This window comes from Mercenaria mercenaria, chromosome 13 (assembly GCF_021730395.1).
Source record: "Mercenaria mercenaria strain notata chromosome 13, MADL_Memer_1, whole genome shotgun sequence".
In the NCBI taxonomy this organism is placed as follows: domain Eukaryota; kingdom Metazoa; phylum Mollusca; class Bivalvia; order Venerida; family Veneridae; genus Mercenaria; species Mercenaria mercenaria.
The window spans coordinates 13,492,452-13,518,362 of record NC_069373.1 but is presented as its reverse complement, the minus strand read 5'-3'; the positions used below and the strand labels follow the sequence as shown (position 1 = coordinate 13,518,362).

Below are 25,911 nucleotides of genomic sequence, written 5' to 3'. Positions count from 1 at the left end.
TTTTTCTAGGTCAATTACCAACCTCTCTGGGTCAAGTCCCATAACTCTGACATGTATTTTGAGCAAATTATGCCCCCTTTTGGACTTAGAAAATTTTGGTTAAAGTTTTACATGCAAGTTACTATCTCCAAAACAAATGCAGATATTGATTTGAAACTTCACATGTGTCTTCGGGGTTATAAAACTAGTTGATAGCAGCAAGTCCCATAACTCTGATTTTCATTTTGGCCAAATTATGCCCCCTTTTGGACTTTGAAAATTCTGGTTAAAGTTTTGCGTGCAAGTACATACAGCTATTTCTAAAAGGCATATAGATTTCAAACTTATTTTTTCTTTTTCTAGATCAATTACCAACCTCACTGGGTCAAGTCACATAACTCTGACGTGTTTTTTGAGCAAATTATGCCCCCTTTTAGACTTAGAAAATTTTGGTTAAAGTTTTACATGCAAGTTATTATCTCCAAAACCAATGCAGATATTGATTTGAAACTTCACATGTGTCTTCGGGGTTATAAATCTAGTTGATAGCAGCAAGTCCCATAATTCTGACCTTCATTTTGGCCAAATTATGTCCCCTTTTGGACTTAGCAAACTCCGGTTAAAGTTTTGCGTGCAAGTACATACAGCTATTAGTAAAAGGCATATAGATTTGAAACTTATTTTTTCTTTTTCTAGATCAATTACTAACCTCACTGGATCAAGTCCCATAACTCTGGAATGTATTTTGGGCAAATTATGCCCCCTTTTGGACTTTGAAAATTCTTGTTAAAGTTTTACATGCAAGTTTCTATCTCCAAAACTAATGCAGATATTGAATTGAAACTTCACATGTGCCTTCGGGGTTATAAAACTAGTTGATAGCAGCAAGTCCCATAACTGATATGCATTTTGGTCAAATTATTCCCCCTTTTGAACTTAAAACTCTTTTGATATTTAACCTTTTTGGGTAATATTTTCCTGCTTCTGGGACAATATTTCGAATAGTCGAGCTTGGCTGTCTTACGGACAGCTCTTGTTAAATAAGGTTATGATATGTATCATGTTATAGTGGAGGTGTGTTGCATGAACTTTTATTACATTACATTCAGCAAAGTTTGGGCTACTTAAACCATTTATAAATCATTGCAATACTAGTAAATGTTTTATCCGTTCAACAAGAACACCGCAATACGGAGCAATATAGCCTGAAGGTATAACCTTTGGCCCCTAAGTGTGACCTTGACCTTGAAGCGAGCCATCCGAAACATGAGCTCTGCACGTCGTCTCGATGTGGTGAACATTTGTGCCAAGTTTCTTCGAAATCCTTCAAGGGGTTCAAGAGTTACGCAGCGAAAACGAAATTGCTAACGGACGGACGGACATACAGACAGACGGACAACGTCGTCATGACATAATACGTCCCTTCGGACGTACATAAAATCCATTTAACTTTCATAAGACAAGACAGCGTATACAAATTCATCAAACAATTTCAAATCAAAGTATACTTTCATAGCAGTTTATGTTCAAATACACCAATAGAAAGAGATTTATTAAGTCAACAGGTAAGCACATAGTTAAATTCTAGCATGATAATCGCATGCAATGTCATAAAACAATGCCACTCTATTGCCAGCATAATAATCAACATGAAACAATTTACAAAGAAATGAGAACCAACAAAATTGCCATATTCCATCCAAAAACACACAAACAATCGAAACATTACACCAGAGTGTACATAGATGTGTAAATATTCGACATATGTACAATAAGACATAGACATGGTAAAAGAATATAACAATAAGTATAAAGTAAACAAATAAAGGTGGGGCATTCTGTGGCAGAGCATCACTAGAGAATTTAAACCGATTTATGTAACGAGCATACCGTGCATCACTCTTAATCTTCGCCATATTCCAAAGCTAAAGAACAACGTAATTACACCATATACTCGCCTGGTATATCAGGCAACAAGTCACGCAAGAAATGTTTTTGTAAAACTATATATATATATATATATATATATATATATATATATATATATATATATATATATATATATATATATATATATATATAATAGGTAAACCTACCAAACCACATACACAAGTACTCAGTGCCTTGGCAGAAGGCATTGAAACAATTTGGTCCGAGAGCTCACGGACTTTTATTGCAACAACTGAGGCTAAAAGAAGTTTATACATTTTTGGAAACAGTATTTCATATCCTCCATGAAAACCAATTTCTTAAGTGTCAAAGCCGTGCCTATCTATATTTTGTTCACTTATGTTTGTGAAAGGGGAGGTAAAACTTACTTGTAAAAAATTAGGGGGTAGGGTAAAGTTTACGTCTACCAGTTTTTTCACTGTGTAATTACAGTAGTTATATGATTGTCAGTAAATGTATATATGTCAACCAATGTCAGCAAAAAGAAATTCATCAAAAAAGAATGAAGGGCAAACTTGATATTTAAGGTCAAAGGTCAAATTTATGTACAAATCAGAAAAAAACTGGCATATTTGAAATTTATTTTTATTCTTAAAAATTAGTGTGTTATCATAAGTCACTCAGCTTTATATATGTAATGTGTATATACCAGCCAAAGTCAGAAATGCAAATCTTATTGCAAAACATCAAGGTCTACCATGATAATTGAAGGTCAAAGTTCATTTTCATGCATAAATATGAAAAATGTTACATTTACTTTTTCTAACGTTTTTAATATGTATTCACATTGTTAGTCACTGAAGTTAATTCGTTTTAATTTCTGTATGTCAGGCAAAGGTAACCCAAAAACTGCCAAGGGTAAAGCTTATATCAAAAGTCAAAGGTCAAACTTGTGTGAAAAATTGCATGAATAGTTTCCTGTTTGAAATATAACAGCTATTTCTGATCATTATTTGTAATTGCTCGTGATTTATTTTAATGTATATATGTCCCACAATGTCAGTAATAAAGATATCGTCTAAAATCAGACAAGTTCAAATGTGATATTAAGGGTCAAAGGTCATTTTCAAGTAAAAGAATGAAAAAATAGCTCTTTAACTTTTCTTCTTGTTAATGATATTTTGTCGATATTAATCAACAATATCAATTCATTTTAATGTATAAAATGTAGGCGACGTCTAGTATGCACATATCATTTCAAAACATTCAAGGTCAATCATAATTTCAAAGGTTAAAGATAAAAAAATGAGTAAACTGTTGCAATAATATCACCTGTTTATAATAATGTTTATTGTTTAAAAGTATTTGTTTTGTCATTTTAGTAATTGATCGTTGTTCATTTTACTGTATATACGTCAGACGATGTCATGGAAGAGAAAATAAGACAAGGTCGAACCTGGTATTAGAGATCAGGGGTCATTTTTGTTTAAAAGATTAAAATGTAGCATACTTACTCATTACTGTGTTCAAAAATAATAGCGCTGTTAGAATTTTCTGTTAGCAATTTATTTTAATGTATACATGTCAAGCAAGGTCAGGAATGTAGGTTTTATCCAAATAAAGGAAAAGCCAAACCTATTATCAAAGGTCAAAGGTAAAATTTGCGTGAATATTAGCCCAAAAAAACCCCAGTATTTTTGAAATGATTTTTCATTATTTTTTGAGGGTATTTCAAAACTATTAACTAATTATTATTCATTTTAAAGTATATATAACAGATGATATCATTCTTGAAATAATAATGAAAAATTAGCCAAGGTCAAATCTGACATTAAAGGTCAAAGGAGAGGGCCTTAAAAAACTCTCCATTATGAAAACAACTGGCTGGAACACGTTGGGGAATAAATGCAAAGATCCTCTGCAAGTCTACACAGGCAACGTACGGCCCATAGCAGAATAAGCATCAACCTCATAGGTACCTGCTTCCAAAGTCAGTAAAGATAAACTGGACAAGGTTAAATTTCAGGTCTGAGGATCCCGGGGCAATGAAAACAACTCCAATGAAATAAACGGAAAAGACAGTCAACCCTGAGCCATAAGAGACAAGACAAGAGTACAAAACTTTTGTGCATGCAGAGAAGGCAAAGAGACTAGTATCCCACCCACTCCACTCAAAACTCGAGAGCAGAACCAAGAACAGACTGAAAAGACGGAGTCTTAACCACATCGTCAAAGAACTGCAAAAAGGGAAAGCAGCAGCACTGGACACAGAGGTAGAGCCGCTCGAGCCCAATGAATGGGTTCCCAGACAATGTGCTCGCAAAATCAGATTGGAGGTGCCAGGAGTAGAAGAAAATGGAAAGCAACATCAGGCTTACCAACAATCTCTTACGCTAGAAATGATCAATAACCGCTATCCAGCACACTCTTGGATCCAAGTATATACCGATTGATCAGTGGAAAAGGCAGTTCAGAAAGCTGGGAGTGGTGCCTACATCAAATTTTCACACAGCTCCTCCTTCATACTCTCTCATCCAGACGGCAAGAGATGCTCCAACAACAAATCCAGATGCAAGCTTTCACATCGGCGACACTCGAACTGTATGAGCGAGGAGAAAAGGGACAATATATTCCTTACAGACCCCAAGTCAGCTCTTCAGGCTCTCTCAGCTGGTCCATCAGACAACTTAATCAGACAGCTGTTGAAAAACATCAATCTCCTGCCTGAGAGCAACAATATAGCATTTCGATAGATTCATGCACATGTGAGCATAGCTGGAAATGAAGATGCGCACAAACTTGCAAAGACAGCAACCAGGCAAATACAGCCCCAACCTTCAACTTCATTCAGAGAAGCTCAGACTCTGTGGAAGAACAGCTTTGCATCAGACTGGAAGAACATAAATGGAGGTTACCTGCCTAATCAGGACTGTCTACACAAGCTAAACAGCCAATTAACTGTCTTTCGTCTTCGCACTGAAGACTGTGGCCTGAGAAAACATATGAAGAGGCTGGGAGTTGCATAGAAAGCTAAATGTCAGTGCGGATCAGAGGAACAAACACCGTTTTACATTCCATTCTGCAGAGCTGTTCCTATCTGGAAGAAGCACGCAAAAAAAAGTTTGGCCAAGAGACATCCCATTTGAGACCAAGCCGTGGAGAGATGCCAGCGACCTACAGAATACGGTGCAGTTCATTGCCGCATCTAATCATAAGATATAAAACGGCCATAAGAAGATAGAAGGCAGTAAGGAAGTTAGTAAGTAAAGGCTAACATTAAAATGAATTAACATCAAGTTATAACAAGTTATGTTTGAACAAAGAAATAAAATAACAGTGCTATCTTTTGAATTTATTACCTGAAAATGAGTTTTAAACTTTAACATCAGGGCTGACCTAGACTCATGTTACATAATATCTTCATTGTTGACATAGACCCATATATATACATGTATGAAACTTCAAGGAATAACCATAACATACTAATAATGACAAAAATGCCTTTAAACAATGAAAAATATTGCTAAAATGCTTTTTTTTTTTGCAATCTTTCACGCAAATTTCACCTTTTACCTTTGATATAAGTTTTACCAATCACTGTTTTTGAAATTAGATCTGCATTGCTGACATTGATTTACAAATAAACACAAGACAAAATTATTTTCAATGAACAAAATGACAAGATAATTTGTAACGAAGAAGAAATTAAAAAATGCTGTATTTTGAATTTTTACATGAAAATGACCACTGACCTTTAACGTCAGGTTTGACCTTGACTTATTTTTCATTATTATTTCAACAGTAATATTGTCTGTTGTATATACTTTAAAATGAATACTTATAAGTTTTACTAGTAGTGACAAAAATAACCTACACAATAAAGAAAAATCATTGCAAAATTCTAGTTATTTTGCGAATTCTTACACAAATTTGACCTTTGACCTTTGATAATAGGATTGCCTTTGACTTATAAGAATAAGACCTACATTCCTGACCTTGATTGACATGTATACATTAAAGTAAATTGCAAACAGTGAATTATAACAACAAGCTATTTTTGATCAAAGTAATAAGTATGGTAAATTTTGTGATTTTTTATACAAACGTGACACTCGACCTCCAATACCAGGTTTGACCTTGACTTATTTTCTCTTCCATGACATCGTCTGACATATATACAGTAAAATGAACAACGATCAGTTACTAAAATGACAAAACAAATACAAATTATTACAAACAGGTGATATTATTGCAACATTTTACTCACTTTTTTTACCTTTGACCTTTGATATTATGGTTGACCTAGAATCTTTTGAAATTATATGTGCATACTAGACATCGCCTAACATTTACACATTAAAATGAACTGATATCGTTGACTAATATCGACGAAATATTATCAACAAGAAAGTTAAAGAGCCATTTTTTCATTTGTTTTACATGAAAATGACCTTTGACACTTAATATCACATTTGAACTTGTCTGATTTCAGACGATATCTTTATTACTGACATTGTGGGACATATATACATTAAAATAAATCACAAGCAATTATTAATAATGATTAGAAATAGCATCTATATTTCAAACAGGAAGCTATTCATGCAATTTTTCACACAAATTTGATCTTTGACCTTTGATATAAGCTTTACCCATGGCAGTTTTAGGGTTACATCTGCACTGCTGACTTTGCCTGGCATACAGACATTAAAACGAATTAACTTCAGTGACTAATAATGTGGATACATATTAAACAGATTAAAAAAGTAAAGGAAACATTTTTCACATTTTTGCATGAAAATGAACTTTGACCTTCAATTATCAGGGTTGACTTTGACGTTTTGCAATAAGATTTGCATTTCTGACTTTGGCTGATATATACACATTACATAAGTAAAACTGAGTGACTTATGATAACAAACTAATTTTTAAGAATAAAAATAAATTTCAAATATGCCAGTTTTTCTGATTTGTATATAAATTTGACCTTTGACCTTAAATATCAAGTTTGCCCTTCATTCCTTTTTGATGAATTTCTTTTTGCTGACATTTGATGGCATGTATACATTTACTGACAATAGGATAGTTACTGTAATTAAACAGTCGTAAACTTTACCCTTCCCCCAAATTTTAACAAGTGAGTTTTACCTCCCCTATCACCAACATAAGTGAACAAAATATAGATAGGCACGGCTTTGACACTTAAGAAATGGGTTTTCATGGAGGATATGACATACTGTTTCCAAAAACGTATAAACTTCTTTTGGCCTCAATTGTTACAATAAACGTCCGTGAGCTCTCGGACCAAATGCCTCCACCTGGACACATAACACAACCATGTATTTAATATAAAAGCGGAATTATTATGCTCACATTCAATACAGTATTGCTTTATTTCTTTCACGCCACATTTGGAATTGTAAACACAACTGTCGTATAGGTTTATGGTTGCAAATGATGAAGCAATGTAAATATTTTCACATGGTCAAACATCACAACAAGAATTTAGGTTATTATTTACTAATTATATATGATTACAGAGTGTGTTTGTTTGACTAAAATCAAGCACAGCCACCACAATTCATCTGTGAAACTAAAATTCGGAAAATGTTCACATTTTATAAAGAGTTATTAAGTGGACATATAAATAATTATTAGAGCGAAACTGTATTCATTTAGCTGTATGTAATCGAAATGATATACGGACAACAATGACATACGGTTGCAGAAATATTTAACTGGACACTATAAAAAAGAATTATAATTCCAAAAGTGAACCCCATAACAATGACGTCATTCTCTCTCTGTAAAATCTTTGGAAAGGTATACTAACAGACCTATGCGGTCTCATTTGTTTGTACTAAAGCCTTAATCGTAGGAATTGACATCATAATTTTGTTATATCAGTTTACTGTTTCTACCACGAACAGGAGTTTATAAATGCTTCTCATGGATGTTGTATTCATCTTTGATTTTGTACATACGCAGAATGTCGTTTTGACACTGTTAAGGGTGTGCCTGCACTGAGGAACATATATTTCAGAACGATATATAACATTTAAATACAGAACAACCAGTTACTGTTGTCGATCGCAACGACAAACAAATGAAGACGATTGCGTAAACTGATGACTGCGGTATGTTTATCAATGCAGTGTAATTAGTGTTGGTATATTTACAAAATCTAAGAATGAGAGTGCATAGTGCTTCCTGGTTTTCTGATACAATTCTTTATATAGTTTGTACAGATAGCTTTGTTAATCATCAGTTAAATACATTTCTCCTTTTTATGAACATTTCTAAAATCCACGATTCATATCTTACATTTACAGCATCATTTTGATTAATTCCTTATTAATTAACAGTATTTCTATTAACGATGGTTGTTGTAACAGAAAATGTTCTAACGTCGGGCTACAATGCTCGTTTTCCATGAGCATTGTCCGGTAAAATGCACAACCGTTGATTTGTATGCAAACATTCGCAGCCAAACTAGTGACATCACCTAGGAAACACTCCGCCTTTCTGAGGGAAGGGGGCTGGGGAGTAGCATGTGAACTTGAATGCAACAAGTGTGTGTCACAGGATGAGAATAATGTGCAGCCAGACCGGGATTCGAACCCGCGGCCTCGGAATACCGTTCCGATGCTCTACCGACTGAGCTACCCGGCCGCCTACACACTTTCTCCCCGTTTTAATATTCAAGTTCTATACCGTGACATACTTCCCTATCATTTTGAATTTCGTCCTCGAATTTCAGCGGGTACTTTATATATAAGCAATTACAGGCGTCGGAGACTAACCAGTGTAATGCCGTCACGGTTCCACGTTGGGCGCCAAATGTCACAGGATGAAAGAAGATGCAAGTCTTGTTTCGTGTGAAGTATTCAGTCAAGAACGATATATTGGCAGTGTAGTACAGGAGGCAAAATCAGCTAAGCATAAAAATGGTTCCACAGTAGACTCAACAAATGGTCTGGGACGTGTAACATATGAGCACAATGGGGAATGTTTTTTCCTACCTTGTGGATTGGATGATATAGTCGATAGCACTGTAAGTACACAGATCAAACCTGGCGATCAAGTCGCATTATTCATTGCAACAGATAAAAGGATCGGTAACTTGCATGCTAGGAAGTTGGAACTTGTTGAACCGAAACTTAAGAAGTACCAGGGTGTTGTATGTTCTATGAAGGACTCGTTTAGTTTTATTGGGCGTGCGGATGTTGTCAAGAAGATCTTCTTTCACTACAGTGAATACATGGGCAACATTAATGAACTGTTTCTAGAGAATTATATAGAGTTTGAGATACAGACCAGAAATGGTAAAGAGGTGGCAGTGAACATTATACCGTTGCCTTCTGGAACTGTAATATTTGAAGATATTTCAATAGAAACAAAGGAAGGAAAGATTGTAAAAACATTGAAGTCAAATAAGAGAGCGTGTGATCCACTGGGAGGCCGAATTCAGTATGATACTCCAAAACGACATACAAACATACCATACGGGGACAAAGATCATGACGGGGAGTACACCCTGTTGCAGGGAGACGTGTTTTCAGTATCGCTACAGATCGCCGAGATAAACTACAGAGAGCTACCAGGATTAAGTTGCTCAGTGAAATTTTCGACAAAACAACTGAGAGAAGAGAAACTGGAACAATTGTAAGTCTGAAGAAGGGTTATGGATTTATACAGTGTGCAGAGCGTGATGCTCGCATGTTCTTCCACTTTAGTGAGATCCTAGACTCTAAATCAGAGTCCAAATGCCAGGACGTAGTAGAATTTACTGTTACTCAGGATCCCACGACCCCCAGCAGACAGGTAGCTTGTAGAATTAGAGGCATACCAAAGGGTTCTGTTGGCTCAGTTGTTGTGAAACCAGAGAAATATATTGGTACAATAGAGAAGGAACCTTGTAACAGTAGAAGGCCAAGCAAAAATGGTAAGGAGGACACAGGCAGTATTATATTTGACATGGATGGTGCTATACACAAAATTGTCTACTATATCAAGGGTGTTACTGATGTAAGGAACATACCTAGATTTGGTGATAAAATGGATTTCAACATTGGAGGGCAGAGGAGACCTGGAGGTCCAGTACGTATGGCTGTGAAAGTACGATCGATGCTACGTAATCTGACGGGTAGATGTCAAGGATTTATAGTAACACTGAAGGACAACTATGGCTTCATTGAGAATGTGAACCATGACAAAGAAGACTTCTTCCACTTTAGTGCTTTTGAGGGCTCTACTAATGATCTGGAATTAGGGGATGAAGTGGAATATACCCTGTCCAGGAAAAGCGCCAAACTTCGTGCTGAAAACATCAAAAAAACTCCCAACTGGAACTGCCCCAGTAAATGAGGAGCTGGTAGAAGACATTGGGATACTACAGGGTAAGACTGTGAGATCTATGAGGATAGTTAACCCAGAACAGGAGGAATACTGTTGCCTCATTCAAGTTGGTGCTGACGATGACCATGTTTATGATTGATGCATGTACATCTATCGTTCAATGCAGCTGTTATTTATCTAATAAAATATATTATTGACATATATTTTACTGATCCTGTTGTTTCTCTACCTTGCGACGAGAACCTACGGCCCACCTATGATAAAAGCCATCGTATACATGTAGATCTCACTACCACGATAATATGTACTATGGCACAGGCCGATACGCTAAAAGCCACATCGGTGACACTGGCGCCCAACAATATTTTATCAATGAAAAGAACGCATTTTGGATATATATGTTACGTGCTAGGATATATCACAAGCAACTGCTGTAGGTCATCAATTGGCCGCAACTCATGATTTACTTATATTAAGGTCGTTCTGCACGTTCGGATAATTAAACCCCGATTTTTATAACTTCAGAAGATACATATAAAATTCGCCGAATAAAAAAGATTGAGTCATGTGTTTGCTTTTTTTTTTCTTTTTTCTTTTTGCTAGACACTGTGAAAACTTTGGACCTTAAGCAAGTTTCCATAATGGAAGTCTATGGGACTGTCACGATTGTTACGCATAAACATGTTTTACAATGTAGATCTAAATGAACTTTTTACACATGTAAATTAGCATACTGTAATAAATGGACAAGTAAAATTTATAGGTAAGTGCATTATTTCTTAGACATTTGACTCTATCTACCGAGCTCCACAAATTTCAAGACTATTTGAAGACATTTTTTAGAATTATTTCACGTGTCGATATTTTTATTGATATTGTTTTATCTTTATGAAGAAAGTGATGTTGCCAATGATATAAATGCACGAGATGACATTTATACGAAGGATTGTGCCATGTCTAGGCTTCTATTATCCAGATAAGTGACCTTCCGTCATGCCTTTCGATTTATCAAACGTGCAGAACTACTAAATAATGTAACATTGTTAGGTGTAATCCTCTATTGTTTTCTAAAAGGCAGCCTTTGTGTAATTTTCTTCTCAACTACCTCTTAATGGCGTCATTGATATTATCTTGTTAGGATTCAACTTTGATTAATCAAATCGCAACTCTAGTCATTGATTTGCTGTAAATAATGAAATGACCTTTCTAACAGCCACCGTTACTCCAGGACATTAATATAACTGTCTTGTTTGGACATTTAATTGTGCGTTCAATGATGCCGTTTATTAATTAATGAGAGTCTGAATTCGATTCGACTTAGGCGTTGTTACGTGGTACTCGAAGATTTTACCCTACTGGTTTAAGGGAGTGTCAATTTGTAAACACTGTACCAGAAATGAGCCGTGCCATGAGAAAGCCAACATAGTTGCTTTGTGACCAGCATGGATCCAGACCAGCATGCGCATCCGCGCAGTCTGGTCAGGATCCATGCTGTTCACATTCATTGCCTATTGCAATTAAAGAAACCGTTAGCGAACAGCATGGATCCTGACCAGACTGCGATTAGAGAAACCGTTAGCGAACAGCATGGATCCTGACCAGACTGCGATTAGAGAAGCCGTTAGCGAACAGCATGGATCCTGACCAGACTGCGATTAGAGAAACCGTTAGCGAACAGCATGGACCCTGACCAGACTGCGATTAGAGAAACCGTTAGCGTACAGCATGGATCCTGACCAGACTGCGATTAGAGAAACCGTTAGCGTACAGCATGGATCCTGACCAGACTGCGATTAGAGAAACCGTTAGCGTACAGCATGGATCCTGACCAGACTGCGATAAGAGAAACCGTTAGCGTACAGCATGGATCCTGACCAGACTGCGATTGGAGAAACCGTTAGCGTACAGCATGGATCCTGACCAGACTGCGATTAGAGAAACCGTTAGCGTACAGCATGGACCCTGACCAGACTGCGATTAGAGAAACCGTTAGCGAACAGCATGGATCCTGACCAGACTGCGCGGATGCAGTTTAATTATATAACGTCTACACATCAACAAAACTAGGCCATACAGTTTTTCTTAGTTTTAATACCTACGTTGTTTTTTTTGTTATTTTTTTTGTTTTTTTTTTGTTTTTGTTTTCTTTTTTGTTGTTGTTTTTTTTTTTCAATTAAAGGCACAGACAATAACAGTAACTTATAGCTAAATTCATTATTACAACAATTGGAGAATATTCGAGTATTTCGAATAATACACCTTTTTCAAATCATTTTGAAAGCAGAAGAGAAATCTTTCTTTCCATATACATATATGTATCCTCAGAATTTCTTAGATTGTGAATAAATATATATACATGTACATTTGTACGCAATAACATGTACTGGTGTTACAGACCATTTTGCACGACGAAAGATTCAATTATTAATTCTACATGTGTTGTCAAGATTGGACTGAAATCAAATTGCATTAAAAATTGTATTTGAAACACACATTTCCCTTCAGATCTAATAACTGAATCGCCTTGCAAACTTTATTTCTTAAAAACGGTAAATGAAATTGGCTGCGGAAGACACCGCGCGCCGTCTTTTGATGTTTGCCGTACATGTACTTTCAATTTTACTAAAACGAAGCAGTTGTACACATTTGCAATATACTACTGCTAACAAGCGCTTGTTTGTGTATTAATATTCCATAGAATACTGCTATGATTGGTGTCTTGAACGAAATTTCGGATTCTATCTTGCTAAGTTACTTTTTAAATGGTATATATTCCCGTAGGTACTCTAGTTTTGTCCGCTAATGTGCCTCTGGTGTTTTAAATTCATTTATTCATTACATCAATGTTCTTATCGTGTCCCCGCTTAACTCTGCAGCAGCCACCTATTCCGAGGAAAGTTATTTTATCTCGAGTTCATGAAAAATCTTTCTATAATGACCTGCTTTGAGTAGCATTTCTGTCCTCATCATGCCAATATGATTCGTGAAATAAAATGAGCCACGCCATGAGAAAATCAACATAGTGGCTTTGCGACCAGCATGGATCCAGACCAGCCTAGGGTCAGGATCCATGCTGTTCGCTTTCAAAGCCTATTGCAATTAGAGAAACTGCTTGCGAACAGTACTGATCCTGACCAGACTGTGCGGATGCGCAGGCTGGTCTGGATCCATGCTGGTCGCAAAGCCACTATGTTGGTTTTCTCATGGTACGGCTCAAATTATAAATGGGTAATTGAACTACCGCGAGCGATACAGAGATTTTTATGTGAAGGCCGAAAGTGAGTTAATTGTGTCTGCCTCGGAACATTAAACCTATGTTACACGTATAAAACAATGATGTCACGAAGACCGAGCTTTCCGAATGTCAATCGGACGTTACGTATGGAAAGCGTGCGTTGTGGTGTAACAGCCCAGTTTTTCCCCCAGTCAGTTCTTTCCCCGGGGAAAAAACTGACTAGTCAATTCTTTCCCCCGGGGAAAAAACTGACTAGTCAGTTTCTTCCCCCCCCCCCCCTAGTCAGTTTTTCCCCCCTTGGAATTGCTTTTCTGAAAGGGGAAGAAACTGACTAGTTAGTCAGATTTTTCCTCGGGGGAAAAAACTGACTGGTCAGTTTTTCCCCCTAGTCAAGTTTTCCCTTCAAGTACTGGTTTCTTTCGATATTGTTATTAGAGATACAAATGTCTATTCATTTTCCTTTAAATTTCAGATGAAACAGGTATTGTTTTTCATTTGAATAAACCTATATGTTTCTTTTTTTGTAACTTTTAATCAAGGTTTTTTTTTTTTTTTTTTTTTGGCAAATCAAATTTTTTAACTTCTGTTTGATTGCCATTACTATTCAATATCTGTCAGGTGCGGGGAAAGAAATTGACCAGTCTGTTCTTTTCCCCCTAGCATATACTTTTTTCTGACCTGTTAAGTGGGAGAAGAAATTGACTGGTCAGGTCTTTCCCCCCTAGCCAGTACTTTACCTATCAGGAGGGGGAAGAAATTGACCGGTCAGTTCTTTCCCCCCCCCCCCCTGCCTGTACTTTATTTTCAGGTGGGGGAAGAAATTGACCAGTCAGTTCTTTCCCCCCTAGCCAGTTCTTGGCCTGTCAGGTGGGGGAAGAAATTGACTGGTCATTTCTTTCTCCGCTAGCCAGTACTTGACCTGTCAGGTGGTAAAAGAAATTCACCAGTCAGTTCTTTCCCCCCTAGCCAGTATTTGACCTGTCGGGTGGGGGAAGAAATTGACCGGTCAGTTCTTTCCCCCCTAGCCTGTACTTGACCTGTCAGGTGGGGGAAGAAATTGACCGGTCAGTTCTTTCCCCCCTAGCCAGTACTTGACCTGTCAGGTGGGGGAAGAAATTGACCGGTCAGTTCTTTCCCCCCTAGCCAGTACTTGACCTGTCAGGTGGGGGAAGAAATTGACCGGTCAGTTCTTTCCCCCTAGCCTGTACTTTATCTTCAGGTGGGGGAAGAAATTGACTGGTCAGTTCTTTCCCCCCTAGCCAGTACTTGACCTGTCAGGTGGGGGAAGAAATTGACCGGTCAGTTCTTTCCCCCCCCCCCTAGCCAGTACTTGACCTGTCAGGTGGGGGAAGAAATTGACCGGTCAGTTCTTTCCCCCCTAGCCAGTACTTGACCTGTCAGGTGGGGGAAGAAATTGACAAGTCAGTTCTTTCCCCCCTAGCCAGTACTTGACCCGTCAGGTGGAGGAAGAAACTGACCGGTCAGTTCTTTCCCCCCTAGCCTGTACTTTATCTTCAGGTGGGGGAAGAAATTGACCAGTCAGTTCTTTCCCCCCTAGCCAGTACTTGACCTGTCAGGTGGGGGAAGAAATTGACCGGTCAGTTCTTTCCCCCCTAGCCTGTACTTTATCTTCAGGTGGGGGAAGAAATTGACCAGTCAGTTCTTTCCCCCCTAGACAGTACTTGACATGTCAGGTGGAGGGAGAAATTGACTGGTCAGTTCTTTCCCCCCTAGCCAGTACTTGACCTATCAGGTGGGGGAAGAAACTGACCAGTTAGTTCTTTCCCCCCAGCCTGTGCTTTATCTTCAGGTTGGGGAAGAAATTGACCAGTCAGTTCTTTCCCCCCTAGCCAGTACTTGACCTGTCAGGTAGGGGAAGAAATTGACCAGTCAGTTCTTTCCCCCCAGCCTGTGCTTTATCTTCAGGTTGGGGAAGAAATTGACCAGTTAGTTCTTTCCCCCCTAGCCAGTACTTGACCTGTCAGGTAGGGGAAGAAATTGACCAGTCAGTTCTTTCCCACCTAGCCTGTACTTTATCTTCTGGTGGGGGAAGAAATAGACCAGTCAGTTCTTTCCCCCCCCCCTAGCCAGTACTTGACCTGTCAGGTGGGGGGGAGAAATTGACTGGTCAGTTCTTTCCCCCCCTAGCCAGTACTTGACCTATCAGGTGGGGGAAGAAACTGACCAGTCAGTTCTTTCCCCCCTAGCCTGTGCTTTATCTTCAGGTTGGGGAAGAAATTGACCAGTCAGTTCTTTCCCCCCTAGCCAGTACTTGACCTGTCAGGTAGGGGAAGAAATTGACCGGTCAGTTCTTTCCCCCCTAGCCTGTACTTTATCTTCAGGTGGGGGAAGAAATTGACTGGTCAGTTCTTTCCCCCCTAGCCAGTACTTGACCTGTCAGGTGGGAGAAGAAATTGACCAGTCAGTTCTTTCCCCCCTAGCCAGTACTTGACCCGTCAGGTGGAGGAAGAAACTGACCGGTCAGTTCTTTCCCCCCTAGCCAGTACTTGACCTGTGAGGTGGGGGAAGAAAGTGACCAGTCAGTTCTCTCCCCCCTAGCCAGTACTTGACCTATCAGGTGGGGGAAGAAACTGACCAGTCAGTTCTTTCCCCCCTAGCCAGTACTTGACCTGTCAGGTTGGGGAAGGAATTGACCAGTCAGTTCTTTCCCCCCTAGCCAGTACTTGACCTATCAGGTGGGGGAAGAAACTGACCAGTCAGTTCTTTCCCCCCAGCCTGTGCTTTATCTTCAGGTTGGGGAAGAAATTGACCAGTCAGTTCTTTCCCCCCTAGCCAGTACTGGCTCTGTTTGGTGGGGGAAGAAACTGACTGGGCAGTCCTTTTCTTCCCCCACCTGAAGGTAAAGTACAGGCCAGGGGGGAAAGGAATGACCGGTCATTTTTGAATGTTCCAAATTTCAAGACTAGCTGAAAATCGTTATATTATAACTTATCATTAAACCCATACCCTAAGTAATTGTTATAGTATGTGTGAGAGTGTGTTACCAGGATATATCAGAGCTAGGGGTACATCGAGGGTATTTTTCTCTGCACATATCGTCGAGGCCGGTAGGCCGAGACAGATTTGTGAAGAGAAAAATAACGAGATGTACCCCTAGCTCTGATATATCCTGGTAACACACGAGCACTACATATTATAACTGTTTTATCGCATAGTTTATCATTAAAATTTATATATTATTTTCATTTAAATTTGTTTATTATTATTTTTACTATTTTGATTCCCTTTCTGCGCCTCGCTGACTGAAACACTAAAACTTCTGTTTTAGAAAATGTGTTCCCCAGATAAAAGTACCCAACAAATTTCTGCATTGGTTTTAAATATTTGTATTTCATTGGCCAGACATATTGTAAAACTTGTTGTTTTGTTTGTAAAAAAAAAAATCAAAGAAAAAGAAACATTTGAGAAATCTCAGAATTTCATATATTTCATATATATGTATTTCTGAATTTGGCAATAACTATCAAGTTTTTGAAATATTCTAGTTTATTTATTCTTTTACTTTATAAATGTAGGTGTTTGTGACAATTCTTTCTCTGTGAACTGTAAATTGGAGCTAAAATCATCTTTTCTTTGAAAGGAAAAAATTATACTCCCTTGATAGGACCTCACTAGAGAAAAAGTGTTCCGATATATATCGGAACAGTTTTACTGTGCTGATATATATCGGAACACTTTTTTTCTTATGAAACTCCATAGAGATTTCCGTGTTGATATATATCGCAACAGTTTTGTAAGATATCAGCACAGTTTTGTAGTAATAATGTGTGTTACTATGTATAACATGCTGCAAAGATCAAAGGAAAATTGCCGCACTATGCGATAAACAAGAGAGATGGCACCATTAATGAGTTGTATGCAATTGCTATTTTTTCTTATTATGGAAACAAAGAATGCACATACAATTACTTATAATATAACTAACAATTAAACCCAGAAGTTTGAGTACTAAACAAATTAATCATCAGCCTACTAGGGTAGTCCATTCATTGCTGAGGTGTAATAAGAAAATAATGAACAACTTGAATCATTATCTCATTTAATTTAGTGTCTGCAGACTTTATGACCCTTCTACAGGTAAGGCCATAAAAAACAACCACTTGAGGGCCTCTGGATATAAAATTATATTAGAAATCAATTTTAACAAAATGCCAATTTTAACAAAAACTCACTCAAAATTTTTTGAACCAGTCTGATTTTCAGGGGGACACATCTAGGGTACCAATACATCATTCTAACAAAGTTTGGTAAAAAATCCCCCCAGTAGTTTCTGAGGAGATGCGATATCGTGAAACTGTTAATGGATGGACTTGACGGATGGACCACTGACGCAGAGTGATTTGAATAGCCCACCATCTGATGATGGTGGGCTAATAAAAAGGCAGATGGGAGCCTCATCAAGGAAAACAAAGAACAAGAATAAAGAATACTCATTTATTATTGTGTTATTCAATTCAATATTTACTTATATCAGAAATAGAATTTACAGTAGAATGAAGATAGTATTAAAATGAATCATAATAGATTTTTACATGCCACAAGGGAAGAAAGTGCATTATAACCCCAAATAAATTCATCAATTGTGGTTGATAAGGCATCTCTTTTATACTTGCAGGTACATATAAAACACATAACAAATTCTTGCCCCATGATCACAACACATGTTCAGTCTCAGCTGAGTTTTATGATGAAACTTTATTTGTCATATATATCTAAATTGCACATTTAAAACTAAATTTTAAGTTAATAACTATTTTAAAGAGGTACATCAGTATTGATGGTCACTCTCAGTTTGAATTTAACCTTGAAGATTTAGTAAAACTGATATTAAAACCTCAAACTCAGGTTTTGCGCCTACAGGGCCTGATTATACTGTATGATTGTTCCAAAATGAGCAAGTCATTTGAGTGTAATAAATAATTTAATGAAGGGGGGTTCATTTCATGACACTTTTAACCCACTTTTTTCATTTTTTGAGGAGCATTCAAGTCATTCAAAGGGGGTATAACCCCGCCTCCTGGATCAAGCCATGCATATGATGTTTTGGAAGTACTCCTTTATAAAGAATTTAAATTACTATTTTAAATCATGAACATGTCATATAATACAGTGCTTCATAATAGACTTTTACATGTAACAGGAGAAAATGATGCATTATAATTCCAAAGAAGTTGATAGAAAAATTGATAAGGCATCTTTTCTTTAGACACATATAAAACCAGAATGAGTAGTTATACAATATGACAGTTACTGTACTAAGTGAGCTTGTGGCTTTCTCAATAACATTGATGCAAAGCTAAAATACTTCTATTTGTACATTAAAATGATAAAGAAACAAAGTAAGTACATGTATAAATGGAAATACACAGTCAATCTTAAAACCTTCGTTTTAACTTTGTGATATTTTACAGTGTTTCACAATCGATTTTATATGTCAGAACGAAAATGATGACACCAAATAAGTTTTAGAAATAGTCTTGATAAGGCATCATTTCATGATATGTACACATATAAAACCAAAATGACTAGTTATACCAAGTGGGGATGAGGCTGTCTCAAAAATATATGTATTTAAAATATATATGTACATTAAATGATAAAGAAATTAACAAAACATACACTTTGTTAAGTTATGCAGTGTTTCATAACTGATTATTATATGTCACAGGAGAAAATGATTCATTATAACCCCAAAAATGTTAAAAGATTGGAGTTGATAAGGCATCCTTTCATTCAGGTACACATATAAAATCAGAAATAGTAGTTATTTTATATATACATATAACCACAAATATGTTTAAGAAATAAGTGTTGATAAGGCATCTTTTTTTATATGACAATGTGCACATATAAAAGCCAGAATGACTAGTTAGGATAGGGCTGACTCAAAGATATTTGTGCTTAAAATACTTCTGTATGTACATTAAAATGATAAAAGAACTTAACAATACCTTCACTTTAACTTTGTTAAGTTATGCAGTGTTTCATGGCTGATTATTATATGTCACAGGAGAAAATGATTCATTATAACCCCAAAAACGTTTTTAAAAAATGGAGTTGATAAGGCATCCTTTCATTTAGGTACACATATAAAATCAGAACAAGTAGTTAAAACATATAACCCCAATTAAGTTTAAGAATCAAGTGTTGACAAGGCATCTTTTCTTTATATGACAGTGTACACATATAAAAGCCAGAATGACTAGTTATAAGTAAGGATGAGGATGACTCAAAAATATTTTTGCTTAAAATACTTCTACATGTACATTAAATGATAACAATACCTTCACTTTAACTTTGTGAAGTTATGCAGTTTTTCATAACTGATTATTATATGTCTAGTTAAGAATAACCAAGAATAACCAGTTCCAGTTCACTAACAGGGGAAATAATTGACTAGCTCAGAAAATCGAGAAGGGGGGAAAAATTGACTAGTTAGTTCTTTCCCCCCATAAGAATGATCAAAAGTAACCAGTTGCAATTGGGGGGGGGGGGGGAATTGACTAGGGGGGGAAAGAACTGACCAGTCAGATTTTTCCCCGGGGAAAGAACTGACTGGTCAGTTCTTTCCCCCGGGGAAGAAACTGACTGGGGAAAAAACTGACCGTTACAGTGGTACGACGTTACAACGTTTGTTGTCCGACAGACACCGTTAGTAACTGTTGACGATTTGTACTTTCAGACATCTATGATAACATACAAGTAAATAAGTAGAAACCAGATATAATTCAGTCAGTATTACTATCAGCATGTATCAACTCAGCTATTTTCTTATACATGTACATTGTATTTGAATGGATGTAATAATTAAACTATATGGAAATATGGCAAGGTGCCCCTTATGTTGGACGAGTCATATACCTGTCGGACGTATTCTTTGTCACTTTAAACCTTTACCCTGCTAAATTTGTGTGAATTTAAGTGTAACGCAATTCTTCTACATCATTTAGATTTTGGAAGGTCTTTTGCAAAGACAGTAGTTCAAATAACAGTAGCATACATGGCGCCAAATAATATGACGATGTGACCACAGTGCTGTGAATACTGCTGTGTGTTAACGAAAACTAACCTGATTTTTTATATTCATCACATGATGTTTAACCTTTCAAAAATAAAGGTAAACATTATGAATATATATATTTTATGCATTTTATAATTGAGACTTTATTTTGATGTGTCATTCCTACTGGAAAGTCATTTGCGAAATCATTAACAAAAGTTTGGTGTTTGCGATGCAAGGTTCGATATTTGGAAGGCGATATTCACAGTAAACCTTTTGGAAACTCGGGGTCAAAGGCGAACGAGAACACGGGTGCATTTTAACGGAATGACATGTTGATTTGGTTTGCAGACTCCAGTTGTGTATTTCATGAAAATATTGCAAAGATTATAGTGCAGCAGGGGAAGCTTCTCAAAGCTTTGTGTGGTAGCTTTTTCCTCTTAGATAAAAACTTTAATACACGGGTAAGAGAACTTTCGAAATGCAAGTATTTGCTTCAACAATGCAAGAAATATTTATTCGAGGACACTGAAATTTCTGATTATGTAACCATTCCCTTTTTACATATTATCCGAAATGTATGGTAGAAGTTCAAAGTTGGACGAAATGATAAGATTGTCGACATGTTTATGCTATTAGCCACCTATAAATCCTTGCACTTACATTTTGTACGTAATTTTTGAACATCTTTTATCAGGCGTAATTTAAAATTACAACAACGGTTTCGACATATTTGAACATAAAATGTTGTTATTGGAATAATGTAAATAAATTATGTTGACGCTTTTAACTTGTGTATTAGAAAACTGGATGTAAAATTATTTATAAAACAAAAGACGGTCACACTAAATGTGTGTCATTTAACGTGCAATATAAAGTATGCAGCACAATGAGGACTCTTACCTTTCCCTGGTTCCTCAAACGGGTCTTCAAGTTCAGTAACATCATCTAAACTCTGTCTTAATTTTTCATTCATCCATTCATTCAGCACTCGTCTCTGTGTGTTGTGTAATAATTGTTTATAAATTCTAGGATTATTATCTTCATGACTTCGGATTCTTTTCCTCAAACGGGAAGTAAATTCCTTAGGTGTATTATTTACATTATACTGACTCTCTGCATCATTTGTTTCATTATCTTTAAAACAGTTTGTGTGTGTGCCACTGTGGTATCCTTTGTTTAAATCATATTTTCTGCACTTGTTCGCAACTATTCCAGAACTATGTAAAACATTAAGCGGTGTACTGTATCTACACGTCCTTTTTTCACATTCACCTAAAGCAGACATACTCGCTCGCCGTTCATATAGGTTCATTATGGTGCCAGATGGTACTGTCTTGGGCGGAAACGTCACGCGTCGCCTTCCGTTACGGTACTGTTCATTTCTTACTTCACCCACGAGTGTCATCGACATTGTCTTCGATATTTTTATATTCGAAGTGACTCTAATTAAGACATTCACTAGAACACCCAAAGAGATCCAATAAAACAAGTTCCAAATTTATTAATTACAAAGTACTGCTCAGACCCTCTTGAGAATATTTACACAGAGCAGCAAACATAACTAACTTTCACTTCGAATTGAAATTTACAAAATAATATAAAAAAACCCGACCGCGATGATGAGTCAATCAAAGGTCTGCTTGCAGCTCTAAACCACTTACAAATGAAATCTACGATACATTTCCCGTATATTTCTTTTAAACTCTCACTGTCCAGCTGCATGAAATGGTAAATATTAAGTATGAAGAAATCTCAATACTCTGATAATCTATTCCCTTATCTGTCAAATTTTATCAAATAGATTGCGTGAGTATTTGCCATTTGGACTCTACATACACTTCCATAGAGATAATAATTTTAAAGAAATAATCAAGTCTATTTATTTCAACTATAAAATATTTACTTTCCCCGGAGATTACATAAATGGTAGTGGTAACGCTATGTATTTGTTCATATGAAAAAAAAAAACAATGTAAAATATGTTCATTTAGACACTCTAAGAATTTAAAGTGTGGTTTAAAAAAGTTTCAGCCAACACTTGGTCTGGTTCTAAATCTAACTGAAGAGCATCTATATTTGCACTTAGTAAATTCAAATTACATCGACATCAGAGCCAATGTAAAACCCAAGATACCAGTAACCATACTGGCCAAATTATGAAAAATAAGCACTGCTTACTTAGTTATGAATATGGGTATAGCTGTATATATCCTCGACTTTCAATGAATACGTGACACGGTTAATAAAATGGTTTTGCAAAACTTCCGACACTTTATACAGGAATTATTACACAATTTAAATATATCCGAAAGTTTTTCCCGCTGCTAACGTAAGTTCTCACAGCTATTTATCTAAAAGACAATATTTTTTTCATTTCAACACCCAAGTGCTATAAATTTTAGTCTGTCAATATGTCAGTCCTTTCACCCACAATTACCAATTTAGATTACTGGTTAAATATCCAAATTACCACATTTTACGCTTATATACTTCATGCTAATACCAATATCCGCGCGAGACCCACGTCATTGTATTTCAGACTGGGAATAGCAATTAATACATTACTTGCTTTCCTACATTGTTCTGAATTAGCGAAAAAGCGTGAAACAGTAGGTAACTAAAAACATGACTTAAGTTAGTTATCGACTTCAAAATATGAAAAACAATTTTCTTTTTATAAAATCACGGTTTAGCGATAAGTGTACGAGCACTTTTGAACTTTTATCGGATACATATGCCCTTTACTGCCTTTAATCTAGAGAGAAAACCAGTTAAACTAAATAAAGGTTCAGCAATTATCGTTCCCGCTTTTTTTTTTCCATAGCAAATGTATTTGTCAATATAAAAAGTAATGTTTATAGTATAGATCCTTAATTGCAATTGGCGTAACCGTAAGTTGTGCAATCTAAGTAACGTGTACATATATTTGTCACACTTGCGTTATTATTCTCTATTTAAATTTATTCATAAATCTGTGTATTTTATTAATTGAAAGCGATTACCTAAGTCAACAGATTAAAATAATCTAAACAAAGGTAAGAAGGATTACTGATGTATTATGATATATGACTTTTAATATGATTAAACATGATGCGACTTATAACAGACCTGTCAAATGAATGGCAAAGCGGATTCAATTAAGCCTTCTTTTAAGGCCTTAAATTGTTTTTTTTTTTCTAAGTTAAGTAAAATGCATTTTGATTGATTTACGCTAACATTACAGTTCTTATATAGTGCTTAAGCATTTTTTTATCCATTCGAGGTTCGTCACTGTCCCAGGATCAACCAAGGTACATGGTCAGTCTGACTAAAGTACATCTCCTATTATGCTACGCATAGGATCTGAGAACGACCTATCCATTGCCTCGTTCTGACGACGCTTTCGCTAGCCAATCAGAGCCTAACTTACAACATCTTGCAAATCTACCTGTAGCCTTGACTTTTGCTATTTACAATTCTTATGTCGTAATGTATCAGACAGCCGCCTAGCTCAGTCGGTAGGCCACTTGCTTTGTAAGCGAGGGGTCCCGGGTTCGAGCCCTGGAATGACAGCACATTTTTCTTACTCTTTGACATTCGACAGTCGTCTGATTGGATAAAATAAAAATAGCAATACTGGAAATCCAAGATCTACAGAAGACGAATGTGAATGGGTCGTTCTCAGATCTTCGTTTAGAAGATCAAGTACTTTAGTCAGATTGGGTACATGGTAGACCTCTGGTATGCTATAATGGTTCTGTATTTTAGTTTAGGATAGTACATGGCGAACTGATACAACACGGAAGTTACTTGTGTCAGAAAAAAAAAACTGATTTAGATCAATGTAATTAATTCCTATGTAAACACTTGTTGAAATAATTCTCTTCTGGCAGCACATTAATTGCAGACAAAAGCATGTCAAACGCAAGCTTTTTTATAGTTATGTAAGGCAGACCACAGACGCTGAATTCCTGTGCTCCAAAAATATACATTATTCTATGTGTAATACAAAGCAAGAATTCGGTAAGTAGCAGATGAAATAATGCGCTAATACTTGATTTTGTTGCTCGAATGAACTTGCTGGTGTCTAAATTACATCAAAGTATGTGAACGATATTTCGTTTTTATTCTACTTGTCACGTTACATCAGAGATAAAAGGTGGTTGAAGAGATCAAAAATTGCTTTAAAAAGCAAATTTTCTTCAAATTAAACTATACAAGCAAGAATTGACTAAATCTAAAAACTAATGAAATGATGACCTGAAAATATTCATCATATGCATCAAAGGGCTGTAACACGTTCGGTGGTAGTATCGTTATGTCATACAAAGAAGACAAATCACGCATGTTGTGGGAATGAAAGTGACGTCTTTCCAACCCTCCAAATTTTTACTTACATATAGTATAACTTAAATTATTGACGTTAGAAAGAGAAAGGAAATATCAAACTGAAACAATGAGAGAAAGATATCAGTGTTTGCTATGCTAATTCCGTCGTAAAAGCTGAAATCAACAAAAGTTACACAATACAACAGTTGCACAATATCACATCTGAAAGTCCCCATATAGTGGTCCTTGTACCCTTCAGTTAGTATAACAATTAATTTGAAATTAGTGTTGACCACAAGCTTAAAGCGAATCACTTTAAGAATAAATTGCATCAGAGCAGAAACGTATCCTGCAAGATTTTAGTTAACCCTAAATCATGCTGTACACTATAAGTACTTCCTTTGCGACAAGTGTAGGTCATGATCCGTGCAGTCTGATCGTGATCTGCACTAATCGCCATTCCGTCAGCGTCTTTTCGGTAAGCACCCCTTTTGAATAATTTATAGTCCAGTACACGGAAAAAACTAACAGTTAATGGTACTGTTCAAATTGAAAGATGGATAAGATCAGTATAGAAATTTAGCAAGGTAAGGGTTAAACAGCCTAGTGTTGATAAACTGGAGACACTTGTCGTATTCACCAAGTTGTCGCACAAATGTAAGAGAATGACGTAATGACACACTTTACCAACACATGTCCTTTCTCACAACAAAACATCCCAAACAATCAGACAAAAACCTAATAAAAGTAATTACAGAAAAGAAATTCTGATGTTTTATTAGACTACGACATTTACTACCAAGACTAGTTTTGAAACAAGTACATTTTGAAATAAGTACCGTCTAGTTTTGTAGCATGAGGTCCATTAAAACACTACTTCTTTGCTATAAAACTACAGCTCTGTAGTGTCTCATTTTTTCTTTATACCTTGCATTGCGACAATAGTACATCATTTTATTTCAATTTATTGCATTCATCACGAATATGAAGCTGGAATAGATGTGACTGACATTATGTAGGTTTCGTTGAAGACAAGGTCTGAAAAGCATCGCAAATATGTAGACACTGCACGTGCCACTTTTGCACGTGTCATTTTATTTGATATAAGTACCTTTGT

General features: G+C 36.4%; 1 protein-coding gene and 1 long non-coding RNA gene across 3 annotated transcripts in view; one reads left to right on the top strand and one right to left on the bottom strand.

Moving 5' to 3' along the window:
* The window catches only part of LOC128547828 (uncharacterized), a 283,211-nt gene that overhangs the window by 193,654 nt on the left and 63,646 nt on the right, over positions 1 to 25,911 (top strand). The gene's annotated exons all lie outside the window — the stretch shown is intronic.
* LOC123530509 (pleckstrin homology domain-containing family G member 7-like) overlaps positions 1 to 25,911 on the bottom strand; it is a 234,285-nt gene that overhangs the window by 191,505 nt on the left and 16,869 nt on the right. Inside the window, exon 1 of one of the 2 annotated variants that reach the window (XM_053521205.1) lies at positions 21,387 to 22,187. The exons of the other annotated variant lie outside the window; for it this stretch is intronic. Within the exon in view, the coding sequence (XP_053377180.1) occupies positions 21,387 to 21,897 (511 nt within the window). The 5' untranslated portion in view covers positions 21,898 to 22,187. Of the gene's footprint in view, positions 1 to 21,386; positions 22,188 to 25,911 lie in introns of those variants that run through there. 2 annotated transcript variants of the gene reach the window in all.